The sequence below is a fragment of the Pelecanus crispus genome, chromosome 8 (assembly GCF_030463565.1).
Source record: "Pelecanus crispus isolate bPelCri1 chromosome 8, bPelCri1.pri, whole genome shotgun sequence".
Lineage (NCBI taxonomy): Eukaryota > Metazoa > Chordata > Aves > Pelecaniformes > Pelecanidae > Pelecanus > Pelecanus crispus.
In genome coordinates, this window is record NC_134650.1 from 44,697,258 (window position 1) to 44,718,975 (window position 21,718).

The 21,718-nt window shown below is 41.3% G+C and overlaps 1 protein-coding gene across 1 annotated transcript; it reads right to left on the reverse strand.

Moving 5' to 3' along the window:
* Positions 1–573: 573 nt before the first annotated feature.
* On the reverse strand, positions 574–19,293 carry KCNG4 (potassium voltage-gated channel modifier subfamily G member 4). Its single transcript, XM_075715633.1, has 2 exons — positions 18,544–19,293; positions 574–1,359 (listed from the first exon to the last, which is right to left on the reverse strand). Exons 1-2 carry the CDS (start codon positions 19,291–19,293, stop codon positions 574–576), a joined length of 1,536 nt encoding a protein of 511 aa, XP_075571748.1.
* Between the last annotated feature and the right edge of the window lie 2,425 nt (positions 19,294–21,718).

Consider the following 21,718-nt stretch of genomic DNA (forward strand, 5'->3'; position numbering starts at 1 on the left):
ATAGATTGATCATCTGGCTACAGGCAAAGTTTGAAAGCTTTCACATACAGTGCTTTTATTTTAAGCTTATTAGTAGCTTTAGATACAGAATTCATATTTGTATCGAGGCTTCTTCTGTATGTCTGGTGGATGAGCATTGTATAAACAACACTGGTGCATAGCCCTGGAAGAATCCATTCTAATGCTTGGCTCAAGATGTTAATTGCAAGAACATTGGAAACTCAAAGGCAAATAAAATAACAAGTGTATTTGTGCCAACAGAAGCTGTTTTGTTTGTTACTCGTTCACTATTAGGTATTCAGCAAGATACATGACTGGCAGAGACAAAGTTTATTCTTATTAGTCATAGAGAAGAATGAATATTTATTATTGAATAAACCCTGACATTCTCAAAACCTCCAGCTCCATAACGATGTGTTGGAACTAGCTGTGTTGGCTTGACTGCTTATTATACCTATGCTGGCAGAGAAAATTAGCATCGTAACCTATGTTGTTGCTTTGCTTTGAGTATTATGTTGACATACATATGTGTGTATTTCTATTCCTGTTCTTCAGAACGTTTTACAACCAGGCTTAGTTCCCTGTGTAAATGTATTTGATTGGTGATGCTTGATCCTCCAGGATCAAGCTGTCTGTCTCATTGAAAGTATCACTTTCACCAGAGTGATTGGCATTTTTTACTCTGTTTAGCCGAGACTGCAATCGTTCATGTTCTTTTCTCAACTCCGAGTAGGAATGGGAGAAAGTGTGGAATATTGACGTTGCAGGAAAAGACATGATGAGAATCCCGCTGAGGATGCTGCTCAGAGCCACCATCTGGCCTGGGACACTCCGTGGTACCATATCTCCATACCCCACAGTGGTCATTGAAATGATAGCCCACCAGTAAGAAGCGGGTATGCTTGTAAATTCAAGCACCTTCCCAGACTCATTCTCAGCGAGATAGACCAAAGGAGAAAACAGAGTGACAGCCACGCATAAGAAGAGTAAAAGCAGGCCAAATTCCCGTGTGCACCTCCGAACTGTGAGGCCCAAAGTCTGCAAGCCCAAGGAGTGTCGGGCAAGGCGCATGACATACAAGATCCTCAAGGCACGTAAAACCCGTAGCACCAAACCAACCTTCTCCAAATATGTGTTGCTGCTTGGCCTGTCATCCTCCTCATTTGAGTCATCCTCTGAGAAGATGAGGGAAACATAATAGGGTGAAATGGCCAAGAAGTCAATGATATTTAGGGGTCCTTTGAAGAACTGACACTTGCTCCTTGCCTGGATGAATCGGAGGCAGAACTCCAGGGAAAACCAAGCCACACAGATGGTCTCTATGACGAAGATGTAATAGCACTTCTGGGAACACTCGCCCTGACACAAAACAAAAAGAGAATCAAATAAAAGAACAGTCTGTGAACCAGCAACCAGAAACACTAAGGAAGAAGCAATATGTATCTGCTTGAGACGCTGGTTTCAGAAATGAACAAATCCCGGCTAGCAGGTAATCGTATGGCAGCCATCTTTCAATGGTGTATAGACGATAATGAGCACGTGAAATCTCTGCATGAGCAGATACATCTACCTGCTTAATTTTTATGATTTTGCTTCTTCCAGTCTAAATGTATGAAACTTGTCTCTGTATAAATTCTTGGCATGCAGCCTGTAATTCCCAAATAAGTCCCACTTTCTGCTCTCAAACAGAAATTGATTTAAACTTGACTGGTTTATAAGCCTGTACAAAAATCAGTTTCTCTTCAAAAGAAAGAATAATGTTTGAATGTCTTGGTAAACTTCTGGTGCTGTTCAATGCATGGTGCTTTCACGAATGCTGTGTACTCTGGTGCAATTAAAAGTGGTTCAGAGATATTCATTAGGTCATCTGGATCCTTGGCTCAGTTATGCCATATATAAATCATGTTTCTTTCTGTACATGCAAATGTTTTAATGTAAAGGAAAATAAATACCCACCCAGTAGGTGAAACTTGCCTTGAAGAATCCTCTCCCAGTATTGAGGCCACATGCTACAAGCAGTATTTTCTCAGTTTTTTTATCAAAGGAATTGCTGTAGTTGAACACCTTGGAATCACATTTTTTATTTTCCTGAGCTGAGCTTAAAAAATAAAACTTCTTTTGGCCTACTCCAGTGAAACAAAGAGGCAAATGTAAATTAACTCATTATTTGGGTAAGCAAGAGACTACACTGAACTTTGTCCCTTAGTGATGGGCGGCCACTAGGTTACATCTGTCCAAAGAGCGAGCTGACAGATGGACACATTGGGTACAGGGACTGAGGTATATGTGCTGCCTCCTTCACATGCACAAGTGTCTGCTTGCTCTATTTCAACTGGCAGAAAACAAACCAGGTCCTTCCACTGGTTTTTGTCTTACAGAAGATAGGAAATAGCAATGAAAGCAGCATGTGCTTCTTAGCACCTGGACACCTCCCCCTGAAAGGAACACATTGTTTTTAAATACTGGTGTCACTGCTTTCTTACATACCCTAATCCATCCTATTGATAAATACATTCCTGTACAGAGAATTGATATGTTCTTAAGAATCACAGAATGGTTGGGGTCAGAAGGGACCTCTAGAGACCATCTAGTCCAGGCCCCCTGCTAAAGCAGGTTCACCTAGAGCAGGCTGCACAGCAAAAATCCAGGTGGGTTTTGAATATCTCCAGAGAAGGGGACTCTACAAGCTCTCTGGGCAGCCCGTTCCAGTGCTCTGTCGCCCTCAAAGTAAAGAAGTTTTTCCCTCATATTCAGATGGAACTTCCTGTGTTTCAGTTTGTGCCTGTTGCCCCTTATTCTGTCACTGGACACCACGGAAAAGAGTCTGGCCCCATCCTCCTGACATCCGCCCTTAAGATATTTGTAAGCGTTGATAAGATCCCCTCTCAGTCTCCTCCTCTCCAGGCTAAACAGACCCAGCTCTCTCGGCCTTTCCTCATAAGAGAGATGCTCCAGTCCCCTCATCGTCTTTGTAGCCCTGCGCTGGACTCTCTCCAGTAGTTCCTGGTCTTTCTTGAACTGGGGAGCCCAGCACTGGTCACAGCGCTCCAGATGTGGCCTCACCAGGGCAGAGTAGAGGGGGAGGATAACCTCCCTCGGCCTGCTGGCCACGCTTCCTAACGCTCCCCAGGATACCACTGGCCTTCCTGGCCGCAAAGGCTCGTGGCTGGCTCATGGTCAACTTCTTGTCCACCGGGGCTCCCAGGTCCTTCTCTGCGGAGCCGCCTCCCAGCAGCTCAGCCCCTAACCCGTACTGGTGCATGGGGCTATTCCTCCCTGGTCCTGAGATTGGACTAATGCTGGGTTTTTTGCTTTTAAGCATTGTGAATAAGTTTATTGAAGAATTCCACCTAACAGGTACTTGTATGATATTTTCACAGTGGCATGCTGCTATTTACATTAAGTTCTTGCATCGGTGAAAATATTTGGATTACAGTTCTAATCCAAAACCAGTTTAAGTGAACTGGAGTCTTTCAGAGTTTAGCTGACTTTGAAGCAGCCTTGTGTGCTTTCCTTTGCTGAGCACATTATTAAAACACCGGCATGCGAAGTGTACGTACGGGGTTTGAATTTTTGGTGAAGATGAGAAATCTCAGCTGTAACTGGGAACCAGAGAAAGGGATGGACTAGTATCGCAACCCTTTGAAATTCCAGGATGGACTCAGAATCTGGGTTGTCACTGCATGTTCCAGAAAACCCAAATGTAGAAGGCGGTAATTACATTTTAGATTTTTAAGCTACTTGAAAAGTAATACTTAGTAAATGGCTCTTTCCAGCTACAACTTTGGTACAAGAAGTTTTAGCAAGGTTAAAGACTTGTATTCTTGCTGAACAGGATTTGCATCTCTGAGATGTTCACAACTGCAGAAGATCAAGCAGAACTAGGGATGACAAGGGAGGATCTGTGCAGAGAACAAACCTCCTTTTGGGAGAGCAGAGTGGCCATGTGTTACTCAGGAATAACTGCAGACCCTTGGTTCATGAAAGGCTTTTTTGTAACTTCTGTAGAATGAAGTCAGGCTGCTGTATGCATCTTTCCTGATAGCCTGTCTCTGAAATTAAACAATTTAGACAAACAGTTCCTCATACAGTGTTATGCATTCTCAGCCAAATTTTACAAGCAATATTGATTAAAAACACCATGGGAAACACATGCCCCTACTAAACTTACTACTCCCTAAACTTACTACCAATGCCCAGTTACCCTCTGCGTTGCAATGCGATGTTGGTTTTTTAGAGTGTCCCTTCTGATAGAATTACTGCTATTCTTGGGAGTAACAAGTCTTTTTGTTCAGGCAGTGTTTATATTATTGGCTATCTGATGTTCCTCAAGCAAAATGGTAATATATCCCTTACGTATATGTTTTACCCTGTCTAACCCTCAGAACAATTTAGCTCCGTAGCGCCATTTGGGGATTTTTCCTCTTTCTGGACAGTAGACTGTCAAGATCATAATTTATCACGTAAAGCTTATCTAAACATCCCAAAAGGTAATGAAGACTTGGCCCTGCTAGAGTTACGCGTACAGGATCAGGTTGTAGCCCCATTTGAAGTCATTGCCATGGCAGTGCCTAGGGCGCGTTGATGTTTGCAGGGCTGCTGACTTGGCTTGATGAGATTGCTTGCAATCAGCAGTTGTGTTATGTAGTCTTCACTTTTCCTGAGTTGTAAATAATTTGTACAGTGCAGCCTGGACTCTGCACAGACCTGCCTGTGGCCGCTCTAGTGATGTGGCCTGTGAATTATTCATTGTTTCCATCAAGATTTATTTTATTTTTTGTTAACTGGGCTGAATTTCCAGTACATCTGTTACTTATTTACCTTTATACATTTACAGGTGACATTGCTCTCAGATCATCATGTAGCTTTCAGTATTCCTTCCTTGCAAAATACAAGAAAAGAAATTTTGTTTGCTGGAAGTTTTAACCATTAAGATCTAGGGTGTCTTTTGAATTGAGTGTGAAATGTCAAGGTGTAGCATTGTAAGGACTGGTTGGGAGATTTTTTTCTTCTTGCCATCCTCTGTTGCCTCAGTATTCCCCATGGAAAGTTATATATATTTAGAGAAAGCAATTTGTGCAGTCAGCTTCCTAAATGCGTATTTCATTTTTCAGAAGAGCAACCTTCAGATCAAACTTTTCAGGAATGTTACTGTGCATTTTATTTCTCCTTTGTGCATAGTTGTGGATGTAAAAGAATGGGGAGTTCTCCCCTGTTAGCACACTTCATCTTTTTTATGTACTTTGCAAAAGACATTTCAGAAATGTTTGCATATGATTCAAACCACAGTCCCTTTTTCTGCTGCAGCAAACAAAAGAGTGACAATATCACAGTCTCTGACACTGTGACTAATGCAGAGAATTATGTGCTGCTTGTTTTTTGGAAGGGGCAGAAAAAGAAGGATGTGTTTGCTTCAGACATGCCTACACTACGTGAAGGCCTGCAGCAAAACCAGCCCTGTTTCTCTCAGAGGGAACTGATTTATCCATGCAGCACAGTAGTTCTGTATGGACGTGACTAACTCGAGCCCTAGAAATAATGCAGTTGGGCTACCGTCTTGCAGCAGGGCCATTTCACTCTGTTACATAGTGTAGACGTCCCAGGACTTAGTCAGTCCATATACAACACCTGCCAGAAGCTTCCAAGCCTCTTTCTCTGCCTGTCTTTGCTTCTCTGACACCAGTGTCTGGAAAGAGAGTGTACGACCCTGGCTCTATGGGATTTAATGAGAACATGCTCATTGATTTCACACTGGGAGATAGATTTCATCCAGTGAGTTTGTATGTGAATGTTTTATATATTAGGAATATTTGTATATGTGATGTAATATATGTTATATGGTATATAAAGAATATCCCTCTCTAATGTCAGTCTGTTTGAAGATTCTTGACCTTTTGAACATCCTGTTCAAAAGCAGCGAATATTGGAATAAGAGGGGAAAAGAGGAAATATTAAGTACCAAAGCCAATTTCTGTTTCTCCCAGTATTTTTGATAATTTTTAGACTTCATAGTGCTTTATGTTCCACTTACAACCGTTGTCCAAAGAGCAGGCAGAATAACGTATTGATTCCAAATACCATGTTCTTACCAAAATATAGATGCCTCTATGTCAGTGGTAGATTTCAAATTTACTGTTCTCACCAAATTCCCGTTAGATGTTAGTTGCTTTCAGTGAACTGTCAAATTATGGCCCAAAGACATGGATCCATGAAAGGATTTTTTTGCATAAATGGCCACTAATGGAATTTCTGTGCCACAACGACGTCTATGTATTTCCTCTTTCTGAACAAAGCAAACACATTTGGGAAATTCTAGTGATCAGTGCCTGCCAACACAAAACATGACAAACAACTCCCTCTCTTGACCTCGCCATTAACTAGAGCAGAATTCTGAGCTTTTGTTTTCAGATCTTTGAGTCAAATTTGTCCCTGACTTCTTTCTCCTCCTGTCTGCATTTTGGCACCTGAAGTACCATGGTGTAGTGGAACCTATAAAAACTCCAAGCCAGTATGGTGTTGACTGTGAACATGAGGGGAAGATGAGGTTTTATTTATAACTGACCACAACGTATTTTGGGTGAGCTTTTTCAGCAAAACCCTCTGACATGTTTTACATTACCATAGCGTGCATCAGTACTCAAACTATCATCAACTCTGATCGGGGAACAGTTATCACAAAGCCAGTGGTGAATATCTAACTCTTTATACTTTATTCATCCTGCAGATTTACTTTTGAACAATGCAAGAATTTATCAGGATTTATGGAACTTGTCTCAAGCTGAAATTCCATGACGTATGATATAAATGTAATAAAATGAGTGCCTGGTATTGATCTTACATATGAAAAGAGCATTTGGCTAAGCAGCGAAGGAAACAATATTTTGTATGTAAAAAGATATATACTGAGCCTGACGCCTGAAATATTGAGTGATTTCTTAAATTTATAAACCACCTCAAAGAAGCAAAGTGGCCGTTTCAAACTTCTGTGCCACCAGAGATAATAAGCAATTCATGCCTCCTTTTCATTATTGCCTTCCGCTGTGTAAGGCAATGGCTCATTTTCTGGGTTCCCTTATGCATTGGAATGTTTATAGTGTTACAGTAAAATTGCTTAGTTTAGGATACTTCTACTAACTTCTCTTTAGATATGAAAAAGTAGGCTCATAATAAAATATAAGAACAGCAGTACTGAGTCCAGCTAGCCCAGTGCTCTCTTCCAACAGCCTGAGAAAACAGATGCCCAAGGCAAATCTCCCAGCTTCTATTTTCCACTCCAGAGCTTCCTGAGCTGAAGGTGGTGTTCGTGTAAGCAAACCGAATTGCTCTTCTAGAAAGTCTGGCCGTTCTTTCATCTGCTGCCTGTTGCATGGAGACTCACATCTTTGCTTTGAACTAGCTTCCCGCTAGTTTCATCTGATGCCGCTAAGCTCTGCCACTGGAAGAGACGCTGGTTGCTTGATTGACATTTACTTGTTTCCTGCCATTTGCAATTTTGTAGACCTCTGTGGCAGCCACTGTTGTAGCTTGTTCCCACCCTGAGGAATTCTGCCTGCCTTAGTCCTTGCGTGAAGTCATTCCATCCTTGCCTTTCTCTGGCCCTTGTCCTTTTTGAGGTCTAAGGGACTGGGACTGCAGTTTTAAACTGTGGGTGAACTGTAGGTTTATATAGTCAAATTTATATATTTTTATAATCAAGAGTTCAATAAACTTTGCTTTTTATTGTGCACTCCTTACAAATGTTTAAGCAAGTTGGATGTCTGTAGGGACAATGCTTGGAATGTTATATTTCTAATAGTGAGAAATTGTGTAACTCGGGTAAGTGTTACTGCAGCTTTCTTGCAGTGTCTTTTTTGAAAGGATCTGAGGTTCAAGAATTCAGCACCTCCGAGGCCAGGACTGGCCAGGGTAATGTGTGGTGGCTAAGTCTCAGACCTCAATTGCCCAGGTGAGTTTACAGAAGAGAAATTTATTCACTGACTGTGAATTCAAGCTAAATGAACTTGAGATATGTGCCACTCACAAGATAAAATAAATAAGATAAATTTCCTGGCCTAGTGCCCTCTTAGTTTACCAGAAACGTTAGTTAAGGCATAATGACATCTAGGATAATAAACAAAACCAGATCTCAGAGCTATGCTGCACGAACCTATCTTACAAAAGACATAAATCTCATCTAGTGAAAACAATATCTTTACATGCATGAATAATTGTAGCAATGCCTAGGGAGACTGAGTCAGAATTTCCCCTGCGGAATATTTATCTTGTCTATCCACCTTGTATTTCAGATGCAACTCACTTTGTTACATTTTCTAGACAGGGAAAAAAATTATTGTTTATAGATAACTGGATGAGAACACCAAGGAACTATTCTTATGCCTTCAGGGTCTGCTCTGTGCTGACCATTTGTGTCCCACTTGGTTACACTCTAAGACAATTTATAACTAAAATATGCTCTGGAAAACTTGTTCTGAATCAATCTGTGTTGCACGTTGATGGAAAGGGTGTCAGGTTTTACCGCTGTTCCCCACACCAGTATCAAGTGGAACAGATCCATTCTTTTTAATCCTCTGCAGAGCACCAGGGAAATCGGTGGCACAATTTTGATGGTAAGGTAGTGGCTGACTACTTACCAGCAGGCTAGAGAAGTCTGGCACTTTTCTGAGAAGGGGTATTACATCCCTTCCTGCTCTATATTGTAGCAATGGACTCTTCATGTTTTGTTACTGATTAAAACCAAAAAAATCCCAAACACATCCTTTTAAAGCAATTTCTGGAGTGTAAAACGGGAACTGAAACTATCTGAAAACATGAGAGGGAGGCATGCAAAGTTTCTCTTAGTCTGAGGAAAAATGGGGAAAGAAATCCTGTCATTCCCATTATATTGGAAGTGCAGTGCTGCAGCTGTATTGGGATAGGAATTGGATGGGTACCAACTTTCTGTCCTTGGTATGATGGACTCTAAGTGGAAGTTCATCGGCAGCAATCTGAACCTGTCTTCTGTGGTATGTAATTTGGGATTTCACAGTCTAGAATAGGGTGGAGTCTGGGATATAAGACAGGCAAACCTGCAGCATTTCGCACCATCTCCTTTCTGTGCTTGCCAGTTAACACGGCTCATGACGGCGTTAGTGATTTTAAGCGTTTCTTGTGTCAAATAATCTATTTCCTAGTTAAATGGCAAAAGTTGCACCAATGCTTGTAGAACACTTTGCTAGTAAGTACTGCTAGATCAGTATATGGATTATTTCATAATCACGTCATCGCTACGGAGACTATTTTCAAAACTTCAGAGTGAAAATCAACATGTACATCAGCAATATGTATATATGTTGCTTGTACAGCATACTTATGAGAAAGGCAGCTAATATTATTTATGAAGCCAAGTTGATAAAAGTCCTTGAACCCAGCTAGAAGTCACGATTGAACCACTGTATGCAAACACTGTTATTCCCAGGGTACATTTACAGAAACCAGCTGGCTCATCATCATAAAACAGATGAGCGATGGACAGAAAGGATCTGAAACCTCTTCCCAGCTAGATCCGCCCTAGATGGAGCAGTGATTGCTTCCAAGTAAAGGCTGTTTTGGCGTTCAGTTACCCATACTAAACAAACAGTCTCAAAGCAGGGAAGGAACTCATAAAGCAATATGCTTGACTCATCTTGATTCAGGCTCCTGCTGGAGTCCTAAAGGAGAGTTTCCTTAAACATAGGACCTGGGCCTGCTTAGCGCTTTGCAGTCAAAGGACATGCTGCCAGAACATCATCCATCACCCCAGAAACGAGCCTGGCTCCGTGGCTGATGCAAGGTCACGGTTCACAACGGCTAAACCTACCCTGGCAGGTCCGGATTTTGTCTGGCACATTCAAGTACAGCCAGTTACTGCTCGGATCCTTCCCTCTGATCCACACACGGTTTTGTGGACAGAGGCCAGTGTCCACTGAAGTGGTAGCAGATGGGATCAGTCTGTATCGTGGCTATCGACCAGCCTTCTGCCTGCTTGTGCTATCCAGCACTTAGAAGAGAGGCTTATCTCAGCACGACTGCTCTGCTTGCAGTCTGGCCTTTTGGCCCACTCAGAGAAAAAACATTCAGCCCTCTGTGTGGAGGATTTAGAAGCAAAACTCGCAGGAATTTTCCTCTCTATGCCCCAGGCTGACATTTCCTGGGCAGGGTGCTGATTTCCAGCCTTTTGCACTTCCCTCAAGATAATACACGGGCTCTGCATCCTGCTCTACAGCTTCTCCCCAGGCAATTCCCTCTGTGGAAAAAAATACGAGCTAACATAATAGTGAAAAAACAAGCTTCAGTTCTTGCTCTTGCCTGTCCACAAATCCACGGCAGTGGGTCTACAGGGTGAGGCTACAAGCCTAGAGAGTGATTAGGCAGATCCAGACCTCAGTGTAGGGAACGGAGGCACCAAACCAGTGCAAGTGGTTCTTGTCCCAGTCCGCAGCAGGAAATGAACAGAGGCAGGGGACAAATCCCTTTGGCTGTAAAGTGATGATTCGGTTAGTAAGTGTGGTGCCAGTCCGTGCTCCCTGCCTACCTGGAGCCGTGGGATCCGGCTGCAGTGCTGCAGGTACTGCTGAATCACTGCGACCGCAGTGCCGCTATTATTTGAATAATTAAACCATGCTCTGCTGAATCAAACGATGGTTGGGGAGAACTTGAAAACCCTATGTTATGGATCACTTCAGTACTTGGATTTATGGTCGCAGACTGATGCAATAAAATCAGAAAGGTTTACAGCCTGCTGAGAAAGAGACTGTAACCTGATTTACAGAATGATGAGCTTGTTAAAGGAGCGCTGCGTATTCTGATCACGGAACGATTTCCCACTCACTTTTCTTTATGGGAAAGAAGCCTGGACTTATGAAAACATGTACTACAACTAGTACATTTGAGGAAACTAAACTAATATTGGGATTATATTAATGTGGACATTAAAAAGAACATAGAAGGAAATTATTATCTCTGTATCCAACACATAATTATCTCCTCTGGGGCAGAAGTGTAACTAAAATAAAATACTTCAATTAACTTTTAATCTTCAGTCCTTATTCTACAAACACCGTGAGAATCAGTCTGGAGAAGCTGAATTTGATTTAAACCAATTGGTGACCCCAGAGTGTTTGTGTTAGGAGAAAGATGTGGAAGTATTATCTTTTTCTTGGTTTTTTTCCAGTAAAAATTAACAGACTGCATTTTGTAACTGTGAAGAACAATATAGGCACAATTACAAGGTATTTATCTGGGACTTAGGAGGATGATCTTCAATTTCCAGTTTTGCTGCTGGTCAAATCATTTGCCGTGTTACTGTTTCTTCTCTGCTTCTTTCCTCACTGCATTGTAAGTTCTTTGGAGCAGAAACTACTTGTTATAGTACCTGTGTAGTACAGGGTGTGCAGCGCGGTCCCAAATATCATTGAATCTGCTATAAGGGAAAATACTAGTGCTAACAGGAGGTGCTGACACTGTGGGAATAAACACAACATATGCAGTTCATAGCCCTAATGCTGCAATGAAATTAGCAATTAGATTTGCTCAGAATTAAAATACCTGATTGTGAATTTGACCGCAGCAGTAGACTAAAGAGTCCTTAAAGATTTCCATCATATTCAAAGAGGAAGTTCTAAAACACATACAGATTTGGGTAGTTGTTTATTTTTAATACTTGATACATTATTGCTATGAACTTGGAGGATGTATTGATTTCAAAGAGTGTTTTCCAAAGACAGAATGCCTCCTTCAGAGGACATGCCCATCTTCCCAAAGAAGGCATTTATTAAGCAATCAACTCTGCTGAACCCCTTGCGATGGGTCAAGTGAGGAAAGTAAACAGGATTTTTTCCTATTGTAAGTATTACAAACTTGAAAGCAGCAAAAGGGAAAAGCAAGCATGATTCCCAGTGAGGAACACGTGTGCTGGCACATTGAATCAGCGGGTGATTGACTGCCCGTTGCAGAGCAGCTGGAACAGCTGGGTGTCCCCCCAGGATAGCGTGCAAAGCCCGGAGACTTAGTGCTGTTGGGACACAGCCAAAACTGGATGAACATAAGGCAAACTAATAATGTCTAATTGTGCTCTCTGAACACTGGACCTTGTACTGGCAGAGCCAGCTTTTGAAAACCATGCAGAATCCATTTACTCATTGAAGTGCAGTGTCCAGACTTTTCTGAAGAAAATTGCTTTCTACGGCAGCAAGGGTAAGCTGAGACACAGATGTTCAGCAGCGTCCACCCCCCACTGGTGCCCCTCTTCCGTTTTGTAGAGCAGGGCTTAAGTCACGTGAACTTCACCAATGTTCTACATATTAGGCTGAATGCTGAAATATGCAATTCTCTTTGTGGAAACTGCTTGGAAAGCAGTTACTCATAAGGTGGACCTATGAAATCAGAGTCCTAACATAATGGTGCAACTTCAAGGTCAAAGCTTTTGATGTTACTGAATGGATATGCAAACCTCAAAAAAAGCCAGATCCCATAAAGCAATAATTTCTATGTTTATCAGAGTCCCAGGCTTGAATATTCTGATTTCTGTTGTTTCCCGGCTTCTTATTTCATATCTTTCTTCAGTTGTTACTAATTTAACTAATTCAATCCATGAAGCAAATAAGTTAGCTGTATTCTACTGTGCTGAGTACACCTAGTACACTGGGAGTTTTTTGGTACTTCAGTGAAACATTTTTTCACACTTTAAATGCTGCGATACTTTCATTGCTGATCAAAATGGTTAGAAGAAATTGGAATAGTACTAAATGATTAGATAATTTAGAGTGAGTGTCCGCAGTAAGTGTCCTGATAAGAACCCAGAAAATGGGTACACAGCAGGTGCAATAAAACCAAAGCACATCCAGCTTTATTTTGCCCCAAGCAATTTCAAGTCATATGTATATACCCATATATTTATAGATATGTGTGTACACATACGCCTTTATAGTCTTACACTTTTAAATGAGTATTAGAAGTGTTTCTGAAAGTCAGGATTTCATTCATCTCTTTGCAATAGAGCAAGTCATTCTGGGCCATGCTTTGTGCGATGTATGCTTGTGTTAGAAGGTAAGTTGCTGTGAAATACCCCTACTTTTCAGGTATATTCTGAATAGTGCCCCACTTCATTAGCAGTACTCTGCGCTAGTCAGTGAAAAAGATATTTTTCAGCAGGAATCATTTTGCCCTGGCTAATCAGCTAGAAAGTTCTTTTTTTTTAATCAATATTTAGACCCTCTTATTTAAAAGCTATAAAACTGGTAGCCAGCAGTATCCCTCAAAATCTGGCTGTCATATTCAATTTACCAAAGGTGATTGCTTCTAACAGTTGGCCAAATTACTCTTTGATGAAGAGTCTTATCTTTGCAGACTACTTGAGCGGCAGAACAAGGTTTACACTCCTCTCACTGACACTCTCCATATGGATTATCATCTCTATTATTAGTCACTCCCAAGTTCCTTGGGTTTTCCTTTAATAAGTTCACTAGAGATATTTAATGTTCTCTGCAGGCCATGGGCAGGGTAGGAGCTTTATGTTCTAATGCTTTTGTAATGGATTTAGTATCTTGAATACTGAGGATATTCCTCTTGCAAGCATATCTTCACATACCAAACTGGCTGGGTACAAGTCAATGTGAATTTTTATAATGAATGCATTTAGCTATGGCAATGGTAACCCTGATGAAACAAATATCTTGTTTGGTTTTCTTTCTCTTCACAGTAAGACTAATAAATTGTTTTTTCCCCTATAAAGTAAAATTGCTCCACTTTTAAAGAAAATGTGTTTCTTGGCAGTTTTCTCTAGTGTGCAAGCCAAATATGCTCGTTTTAGTATCACACGGACAACATCAGCAACATCAAACATGGAAAAACATGGCAGGGCCTCCAGAATAATGGTGTAGAATGAAAAAATCATTTAAAAATGCTTCTATATATTAGGTACTGGGTTCTTTTCCTCTGTTCATGTTTTCTGGATTCTCAGGGATACCAGAGACTAAAAACTCACTCTTTTAAAGGGAATTAGATTTTCACATAATCAAATGACCCCAGGAATGGGAGCTTTAAAAAAAAAAAGAGTAGTCTAAGTTTCAAGATAAAATCATTAGATCTGACAATACTGGTTGCAGCTTATGTCGGTTATGTTTCATTAGGTTATATACAATACAGAAAGCAATTACAAGCTTCTCAAGGTCAGTTAAGAGCAAATACAAAAATTGGTAATATCAAGGTCTGACCACTCACTGATCACCAGAGAAGAGAGGGACAACAGAGAATAGACATTCCCATCTCCCTTAAACCACACTTACATACAACATCATCTAAGTGCGATTTTTTGGGAGCCATCTGCACTGGGAGAAAATGATTTGGTTGTTACTGGTGCTGAGGGACAGGCAATGGAAATATCTGGGTTTTCTTTTTCTTCTTTTTCCCCCCTAACCTTAATTTGCTTGCCTTCCTGAAGAAAAGACCTTGCTGCGTCCTTTCTACTGAGTCATTTCTCTAGAGGATGCCAGTTTTAGGGACTCATTAAAAGAAATCTCTCTTCCTAAAGAAAATCCCAAGAGTGCTTCAAGCACTCTCCCTGCCCAAGCCCTTCTGCAGTGGTTTTATTCCGTAGTTCTCTGTTATAATTATGTTTTTTCCTTTGGGTTAGATGTTCTGAGCAATGACTATTTCAGTTACACCTCTTGGATCCTGAGTGTAACTTTATTTGGGACTAGGACTTCCAGGGGACTTTGATAGGACTTTTGCCTTGTCTCTAGTGGGATAATCTTAATTCCTTTGTTTGAGGGAAATACTGGTAGATTTTGTTGCTTCAGCTTTCTTATCCTATATGCATGGTCTTTGATTCAGAGTTGTAGTTCTCTCAGACTACCTGTTCAGATCAATAATAGAGTTCTTCACCTCCTTTTTTTTCTATCTCTTCATACACTCGTGCCTTGATTACTACATTTTGGTGATGCTATATTTGCTTCCTTACTGAAGACAGTGTGGTCTCCATAAAGAACAGATGCAAATATCCTAGATAAGGATGTATTGCCATTGGAGGATTTGATGGGACATTTCAGTTGGTTTATGTCCAAATAACATGATTTATTACTAATGAGTCCTCTTTCCTTAGCATCATGTATGATAAATCCTTTTGTATATCTGTTTCATGGTCCGACTTAAACTTGAGATCACTAGAGCTATACATTTACTGCTCCAGACTTTTCCTGAACTTTTGGCCTCCTTCGCCTGGGGCTGTTCCTCTGGGTTGGGATTCACTGCAGGTGCTTATGTGATATATAGTTACAGAATTGTTTGCCCATCTAGCTGTGTTTTTCTTTTGTATGTCTGATGAGGAGGTTCCTGAATGTCATTTGACATATTCTAGAGTGTGTGCCTGGTATCGACTGTAATAACTCATTCTTTATTTTAATTTCGGCTGTGTTCCTACCTTTAAGCTAACCCTCCCTCCCTTTTTTGCTGCCCATAGAGATGGTTCCTTCCCTCCCCTCTGGCTGTCAGGGTGACTGGGCTTCCCCGATGAGGATGCTCTTGCCTTGGCTCCTTGGCATCCCTGTCCCAGAGACTGGAGTTTTCACTTTCCCTCGGACGGTGAGGACTCTTGTTTGCTCTTCTGCCTGCCCAGGCAGCTATTCTCCCTTCTAAGCAGACTTGGTTTAGCAACTGCTAAAGGACAAGTGATTTCATGTGCCTGCAGGGTGGGCTCAGCCAAGCCTCTGAGTGAAGTGGAAACCACCTTGTATTATTTTTCCTTTTTTTGTTGACTCTGATCCTTCTCGAGCTGGAGTCCAGCCAGCTCTCACTCTCTTAAAGTGTCTGTGATGATGAGAGAAAGGACCCTAGAGTGGTACATACGCAGCAGAGGTAAAGCCTTTTTTATTTGTATTTCAGAATGGACAAATTCAGTTTCTAGTGTTAGTGACATTGGAAAATGGATCCTTGCAGTACTTGTAAGCACATTTATGCATAGAGGTTTTGCCAAGGTTTAACTCAGAAATTTCTAAACCTCGGGATAGGGCATCTTTGAATTTAGGTGTGGAATTACAGGTTGCTCAGAAACTTTATTGAAGGAATTTGACTGGTTTTTGTTACTGAGCAAACAGATATAGTGTGATCTTTATGTTTAGCCCAAAGAACCAAAATTTCAGATTCTGCATGCCTGTCCCAGGTTGCTGGTAAATGTGGCCACATCTTGGAATCACTTTCAGAAGTCAGCCAGTGAACAACTTTGAGTTACAAATCAATGTAGAGTTGCATTTTGCCTGGGTATGACTCAGCCACAACCAAGAGGTAGTATTTTTAGTCAGTTAAGTTCTCTGAGTTATTTGTCCAGTTCTAGCTAAAACTTTTGAGGTCCCAGTAAGAAAATCTTAGGTGTTGCAGGCTAAGAATTTAGGGATGGAAATTTAGGAAATTTAGGGAATTTCCATCCCTAGGGATGGAAAAATTACTATTTAGTAGTTCATATTCTCTGCTTTTCCACCAGGCATGAGTATTTTTTTCCTTGTATATTCCCGTATGTTTTCTCTGGCATAATTTTAAATGATTCAAACAATAAGACTTTTAATACTCTCTTCTGTGTTTCTGGGACACAATGACAAAGTGCATTAGACTGGTGCTGTAAGTATAAATTATGTGGTGTTTCCAAATATTTGGACAAATGTGGTCCTTCGCTCAAGTTCATCCTTCATCCTCTCCTCTGCCCTTTAAACATTCCATCTTTTGAGCTTGTTTCAATCCAGTTTGCTTGTTTTTAAAGTACTGATATATACGCAAATCTCTAAGTAGGAACGTCATCTGTGTTTTATAGGAAAGCCAGGAACAGCAGCTACACTGCAGCTACCAGATATAACCTTCAACATGCTTCCTTTTCTAGCATACAGTTAATTATTTTTAAAACACATAACATATTACATCTAGCTGAGCTCTGAAACATTATGTGCTTGTTCTTTTCCATGAAAAGTATTTATAAAAGCTTTTTCTGCTGTGGTTGGGAAATTAAGATAAAATGCATGCGGCTACTTCCATTAACAAAGCTAGTAGGAAGCACTTGCTAAAGCAGAGTTTGTAATGTTTTTACACCTAGCTATAAGAAGGATGTTCTATATTTAAAGCACTTCCTTGGAAGAAGCATTGGAACAGTGTTACAGTTTTTCCTGCCAAAAGTAATAGCTGTGGAAGGCTGCAAAAGCACCAGACTTATTACAGAAAGGTAATAGTCTTCCTATGCAAATGTAAGTTAATATTCAGGGACTGAAATGGAACAGGGAATGATCTTAAATTTCAGCCTTCTGTGCAGTCCTTAGTTTTATTCAAAGACATCAAATATCATGACATATCTTCACCATGACTGTGCTGCTTTGACTTACTGCTTGAGCAGTAAAATATATACAGGTTTTTGTATTATGCATGCCATGCTGTGCCATAAATGTAAAAGTGACTTTATTCATCAATATACAATACTCTGAGGAGTGTCTTGTCTTATAGCAGTGGTTGGGGCAGGGAGTTTATTTGACCTGGGTTTCCTCAACACTTTTGGAAGGGCAGTTTGCAAATGAAGTGCAGGATTCATTAGAGAGATTAGTCAAGACTATTTGATGACTTTGGACATTACCACATCTGAAATAACTTTGGATTGTTACTTTCCTCTGTTTTATTATTAGAATAACAAATCTTTAAAATGCTGAAATATTCACAACAATGTTATAGAGAAGATCCTTCATGTATGTACAGGCTTGATTTATTTGCCCTGAATTAATGTGGATGACTTACTTGAGAGGTTTAAATGCAGTTAGCAGTTCAGCTAGTTTTTGGCATCACTTCTGCCATATGTACATACATATGTGGGCAAATACAGAATTCTATTAGCATGGAATTACAATTTTTGGAGGTGCAGCTTTTAAGTATCAGTATCTGTGAAAATACTTCATCTGTCTCTCATCCTTTAATCTTTACACAACTATTGAAAAGTAACATTATAACATGATAAAAATTAACTAATATTTCTTCCTCTTTAAAGATTTGACTGTATTATCACAAGGGAAGCTACCAGGCTATTTTAAAAGTAAAGATGTCGGAGGAATAGAGTTCTTTAGCTGATGTGCCAAATGAGAGATTGCTTGTAACTAGAGAGTAAAGCATGTTGAAGAGAAAACTCCACAATGTCAGTTTGAGAGTCTCAGTGCTAACAAGTTAATATAACTTATACTAGCAACTGCTTCTTAAGAAGGAAAAGCAATGCTGTATTAGAGAGCTGCAATAGCTATCCTGTCCAGGAGCTCTTCCCTGTATTTTAGCTAACAATTAGCAAAATACTTTGTTCACATTATTCTTCATTGAATATCACTTTGAAAATGACAGAACTAATTTAAGCCATTGTTGCATTTTCTGTTATAGACCGTTTCATTACCAGTGACAGTTTTGAACCTCATCGCTATGGATTTTCTGTATCTCTTTTATCTTTTTAATGATGTATGCCTAGCAAGACAGACAAATTTCTTTTAATTCTGTAGTTAGACCAGATAAAAAGGACTTACTTACCCTGTCTTCTTCAGCTCTTAAGTCTGGCATTGTGCTAACACAAAGGCTTATAGCTGTGGTGGCCACAAAGAGGATGGAGAGACAAGCAAAGACTTTGCCTGGGAGTCCCGACTGCGGATTTTCTACCATATCTCTGAGTCTGTTCATAAACTGTCCAAATTTGGTTTTCTCATCCAAGACACATGTAGCTTCTTTGCTCCTCCAAAGCTCCTCTTCTTTGCGCACCTCAGCCAACTCCTGCAGTTTTTGAAATAGTTTTCGAAAGCAGCAGTTCTCCAGGTTGGATTCCTCAATCCCCCAGTATCTCAGCTCCTCCTGAAAAGACAAGGCACACATGTCTCTTAAGAGCATCAGCTTCCCTGCTGCTAGAAAGCTGACAATCATCCCAAAAGCATTAGGGTTCCTGTCAAAGAAGAACTCACGGGTGTCTTCATCGTAATCGTCACACAGCTGAATTATTTCTTCATAGCTGCTGCAAAACTTAAGTTTGCTCAGTCTGGTCAGGGGAAATTCATCTAAAGTACTCCAAGGCAGCAGGTACTTGATGCCTCCAACATTTATCATTATCTCTGTCTTTAGATCGACCGCAGAGACTTGATCAGGATGGTAAATCCTCCTGGCTCTTTGGTAATGGACCCCTTTGACAGAAGGGGTTTCAACGGAGACAGGAAAGAAGTGGCTCAAGGAATTACAAGAAGTGTAGCTAATGTTGCTATAGTCTTGGTCACTGCCTCCGGAGAGAATAGGCATCTCTAAGAGTTCTCACCGGGACATCCGAAATGGCATCAGAGCAGGGTTATCTGTCAGCCAAAAAGATATAGGAAGGAGGAGAAAACATAGTAGAGGTTATTGCAAGAGAAAAGCTGTTTCAGGCTACTGTCCTAAATCACAAAATTAATGAGTGCCTGTTTTGTAAGTAAAAGTCACCTCTATGCTTCTTCCTGAAATCTGCAGCCTGTGAATGCAATTTGCTTTGCAGCCTCATTGGTTGTCTGGCAACACACAGACACAGAGGAGAGCTAAAGCCTCATTCATAATTATTGTGAAGGGTTGGATGCCTGCAAATCCAAATGTGAATAGATCGGTCTCTTCTCCGAGCAGATCTCGGTCATCGTTAGATCGTTGTATTTTCCAGTGGTTGTCACGTTGCTTTCTTATTTCTATAAACCCTTAAATACACGCTAACTCAACTAAGCTGCTTAATAGTTATTAGAGTTAGAGTGGTGAATTACCTGCCGTCAGCTGGATGTGAAGTTCTTAATTGCTTTAAGTTGAATGCTCAGATTGCAATTCCTCTTGCTTTCTGCACGCCTGTTTTGCCTGCCTCTCAGGGGTATTGCAAGGATTAGCTAGTAGATGTTTGTCAAATGCTTTAAGAGGTAAAGTGCTGTTTTAAGGATGACTATTCTTATCAACACGGTCTCACGTCACTGCCAATTACTGAGAAGATGCAGGGAACATTTGCCCACCCTGGAGAAAACTTTGTTACACAGATAGAAAGCAAAATAATTTATCAGCTTGGGGGGAGGTGGGGGGGAGAAGCGATTGAAAGACACACCCCCCCCCCCCCCCCTTCACTTCCCCCTTTCAGGAACAAACCCCTGGTTTTTTTCATAATCTCTAAAGATTCAAAGGCATTTATTACCCCAAGTCAGTGAACTGCAAAAATTGCAAGGAAACTTTGCCGAAGTTACTTACCACCGCCACGGGCGGCTGCCCGGTGCCTGGCTTCCCCGCAGGTGAAGTACACATGCCGCAAACTGATCAGCTGTCCTCTGAGTTACAATCCAGCAGAAAGACCTGGGGATATTTTACAGTATTGATTACATGAAAAATCACTCTGGAGATCGCAGTCTCTTTCCTCTTTCTCTTTCTCTCCTTCTTCCCTGGAAGGGGAAAATATTCGTCTGTGTTCATATACTATACGTTGTACTAACAGATCCTTTGCAAAGGAGACGGTGTCCTAAGTGGCAGCTCCTCTTCTGGACTCCTGGGGCTTCCCAGTGAAATATGCTGAGTGAGAGCTGGTGGACCCTGCCCTCTCCCTGCCTCTCCTCGGTTTCCCTTGGGACTGTCAGTGTGGTCCTGGGAGAGGAGGGAAGGGGGAAGGGCTTAGGAATAATCTCTCCAGCAGCACTCCGTCTATTCAGCAGGCAGCAGGCAGCAACTGGGTGAGAACATGGAGTACAAGGACAGTCTCCGACTAATGAGGTTTAATAATAAGTAAATTCTGGCAAACCTACTTATTAAAGCAATTTCAGTGTCTATTAACTCCTTCCATTGTAGTCATACCACAGTTGCTTGCTCTGGAGACACCAGTCAAATTTCTCAGAAGCAGTTTCCATGTCCTGCATCCCTCTTGGAACTGGGGTTTGCTCTTAGATACCCCTAGATGGAGAGGGAAGTTTGTTGGGTCCGTGGATGCTGGGCCTCAACATTCCTTTGGCTACTAGGGACGTGCTTTCCTCCCGTAAAAGAAAGGGTCTCTGGCATGCAAAGAACAGCTGCTGAGCGCTCTCTTTTCCAGATCTGCAGTGTTTTTCCAACAGCCAAGAGCTTTCTCCTCTCTTCTTTACAGATGATGGGAAATCAAACATAATCCTTTTCTCACTTTTCTCATACCCGGATGTAGGGGGTGTGTGGGGTGAGCATGGTGTAATGCTTTTGGGTTCTGTACTGCCAGAAGGTCTTGGGCTGCCTCAGTCTAAAATTGGGGTCACATGGATTTGACCCATATTCTGCTTGCTTGGCCTCAGTCAGTGGGTTCAAGTAGCCCACGATCAGATCCTATTGACGAGTACCCTCTGTGATACTCCCAAATGCAGTAAGAAATGCCTTAGCTTATGTTTTTCCCCAGTGTGGCTGAAAGCACTGAACCTGAATGCTATTACTAGAGGTGTGCGAATCTGTAGGATTTACACGTCCCACCGTGAATATGAAGGTTGCGTGGAGAAGCGTTATGAGCTTGGATCACTGAGCTGCTTTTCTGCCGTTTGCACAGTGGGTACAAGGTGCAGGGAGTGCCCTTTGCTCGCACTGTGCTGCTTCCCCTTGTAATGTACGTGGGACTTGCTCCACTGACGCACCTCGGAAGTGGGTGCTGCAGCTGTTTATCGGCGCTGAGCAATGCTAGGCTGGGACGCCTTTGCTAATTGGACTTTTTGGCACATCTCTC

What these genes read in the sequence shown, in the direction of transcription:
- KCNG4 (XM_075715633.1), bottom strand. Translation starts at nt 19,293, where the DNA reads ATGCCTATTCTCTCCGGAGGCAGTGACCAAGACTATAGCAACATTAGC. An exon ending in TAAGAGCTGAAGAAGACAGG is followed by an intron (nt 1,360 to 18,543) that starts GTAAGTAAGTCC and finishes GTTTTGTGTCAG; the next exon opens with GGCGAGTGTTCCCAGAAGTG.